The 1965-nt window shown below is 35.8% G+C and overlaps 1 protein-coding gene across 1 annotated transcript; it reads right to left on the reverse strand.

The window, feature by feature from the left end:
* Positions 1–1215: 1215 nt before the first annotated feature.
* Positions 1216–1965, reverse strand: LOC141665646 (secreted RxLR effector protein 161-like). Its single transcript, XM_074471634.1, has one exon. The coding sequence runs from the start codon at positions 1963–1965 to the stop codon at positions 1216–1218; it is 750 nt and encodes a 249-aa protein (XP_074327735.1).

Genomic DNA, 1965 nt, shown 5'->3' on the forward strand with positions numbered 1-1965 from the left:
TAGCTAGATATACAAGCTGTCCGAACAAGACTCTTTGGAAGGCACTAGATAGAGTTCTTAGATATCTCAAGGGAACAATTTCTCTTGGCTTGCATTATCGGAGATTTTCGGGGGTACTCGAGGGGTACAGTGATAAAGAAAACTTAACTAATTAAATCAACTAGATTTGGAAAAACAAATTCAGAAAGATTTAAAAGATGTCTCTTTTAATTGCACAAGAAATGTCAAAGCTTAACAATCTGGAGTTCCTAAAGTAAAGCCATAACTTCAGTCGCCGCTGAGATTTTATTTAAGGTTGATACCAACAACTACAAGAACATTGCGATACAAATAAAAATTAAAGGCAACAATGTCAAATAACAGTAATTAAACAACTGAGCAATGGCTTGACAGCCTTAATTAAGAAAATATATAATAAATCCAATACGGTCATCAATCTGCTTCATCAAAATGCGCCTGTAATTGCTGGACTGTGTTTTTGTTTAGTTGGAATGCTTTGGCAAGAATATCAGCAGATATATCAGGATTGTTGGAAACGTAGATGGGCTTTACACCTAAAATCTTTCAATAATATTAATACACCAACACAATAATAGGAGATTATTTTTTTTCTTAATAATATAAATACAACTTATATATATAAATGTTTACACACATGCACTTTTTTGAAGCTCTTTTCTTTATCTCTGTGAATTTCACTTCGGTGTGTAAGTATACAATACAAACATAGAAGCCTATTTATAGGCTTGAGATTACTTAACCTTAGATAACATTATAAACTATTTATTACAAAGACTATTGACAGCAACATTTATTAGTACAGCTATGGATTCATGCATGGAGGTAGTATAAACACTGGACTTCTTTTTTAACTTCACACAGCCTACCACATTTTCTAACTTCAATTCTTGATCTAAACAACTGCTCCAAGTTCTTCTTTGTTTCACATGCCAATTTCAAACCAACCCACCTTATTTATACGGACGTATATTGTTATTTTCAAAGCTGCTGCAATTATTTCTTTTGCTTGACTACTTAGCTGTGACTTAGCTACTGCTTATACTTGTCCACCTAGACATCCATGATTTCAGGAACCTGGTCTGCATATTTCTTGAGAGTTAATCTGCACAGCTTACTTCTCCTATGCATGCACGTTACATCAAAACATATTTTATTGTATTAATTATTTTCAAGTTTGAATTCTAACACTCCCCCTCAAACTTGACTTTCCATTCCAAGCTTCTTTTTTATTTTCTGAAACACGTCCAGCTTCAACGACTTAGAGAAAATATCCGCTAAATTTTCTTCTATCCTGCAGTGTACTAGCTCCACAATTTTCTCGTTCACCTGTTCTCGAATAAAATGATATTTTATATTGATTTGCTTGCTCAGATTGTGCGACACTGGATTTTTTGCTAGTGATATAGCATATTTATTGTCCACAAAAATAGTAACCGGTTCTTCCTTGACAAGATTTAACTCGCCCAAAATATAGCCTAACCACATAGCTTGACAGGCGCATGATGCTGCTGCAATATCCGCCTCACATGTTGAGAGAGCAACCGTCTGTTGCTTCTTTGATGACCATGAAAATATCGCGGAACCGATATGAAAAGAATATCCCGAAGTCCTTTTCCCGTCATCCAAGTCACCACCATAATCACTGTCTGAGTAGCCAACTAATTTTGAATCTTGAGAATACGTGTAAAATAAACCATGATCAAGTGTACCTTTTATGTACCTCAAAATCCTTTTAGCCACCATGAAGTGATCTTGCTTCGGCTTTTCCATGTACCTACTAACCAGTCCAACTGCATACATAATATCTGGACGAGTGAAAGTTAGGTACCTCAGACTTCCAACCAAACTTTTGAACAATGTCGGATTTACCGACTCCCTCGTTGAATCAATCCTGAGCTTTATGCTTGCTTCTGCTGGCATGCTCACTGGCTTGCATTCCTCCAT

The sequence above is a fragment of the Apium graveolens genome, chromosome 6 (genome assembly GCF_009905375.1).
Source record: "Apium graveolens cultivar Ventura chromosome 6, ASM990537v1, whole genome shotgun sequence".
NCBI lineage: Eukaryota > Viridiplantae > Streptophyta > Magnoliopsida > Apiales > Apiaceae > Apium > Apium graveolens.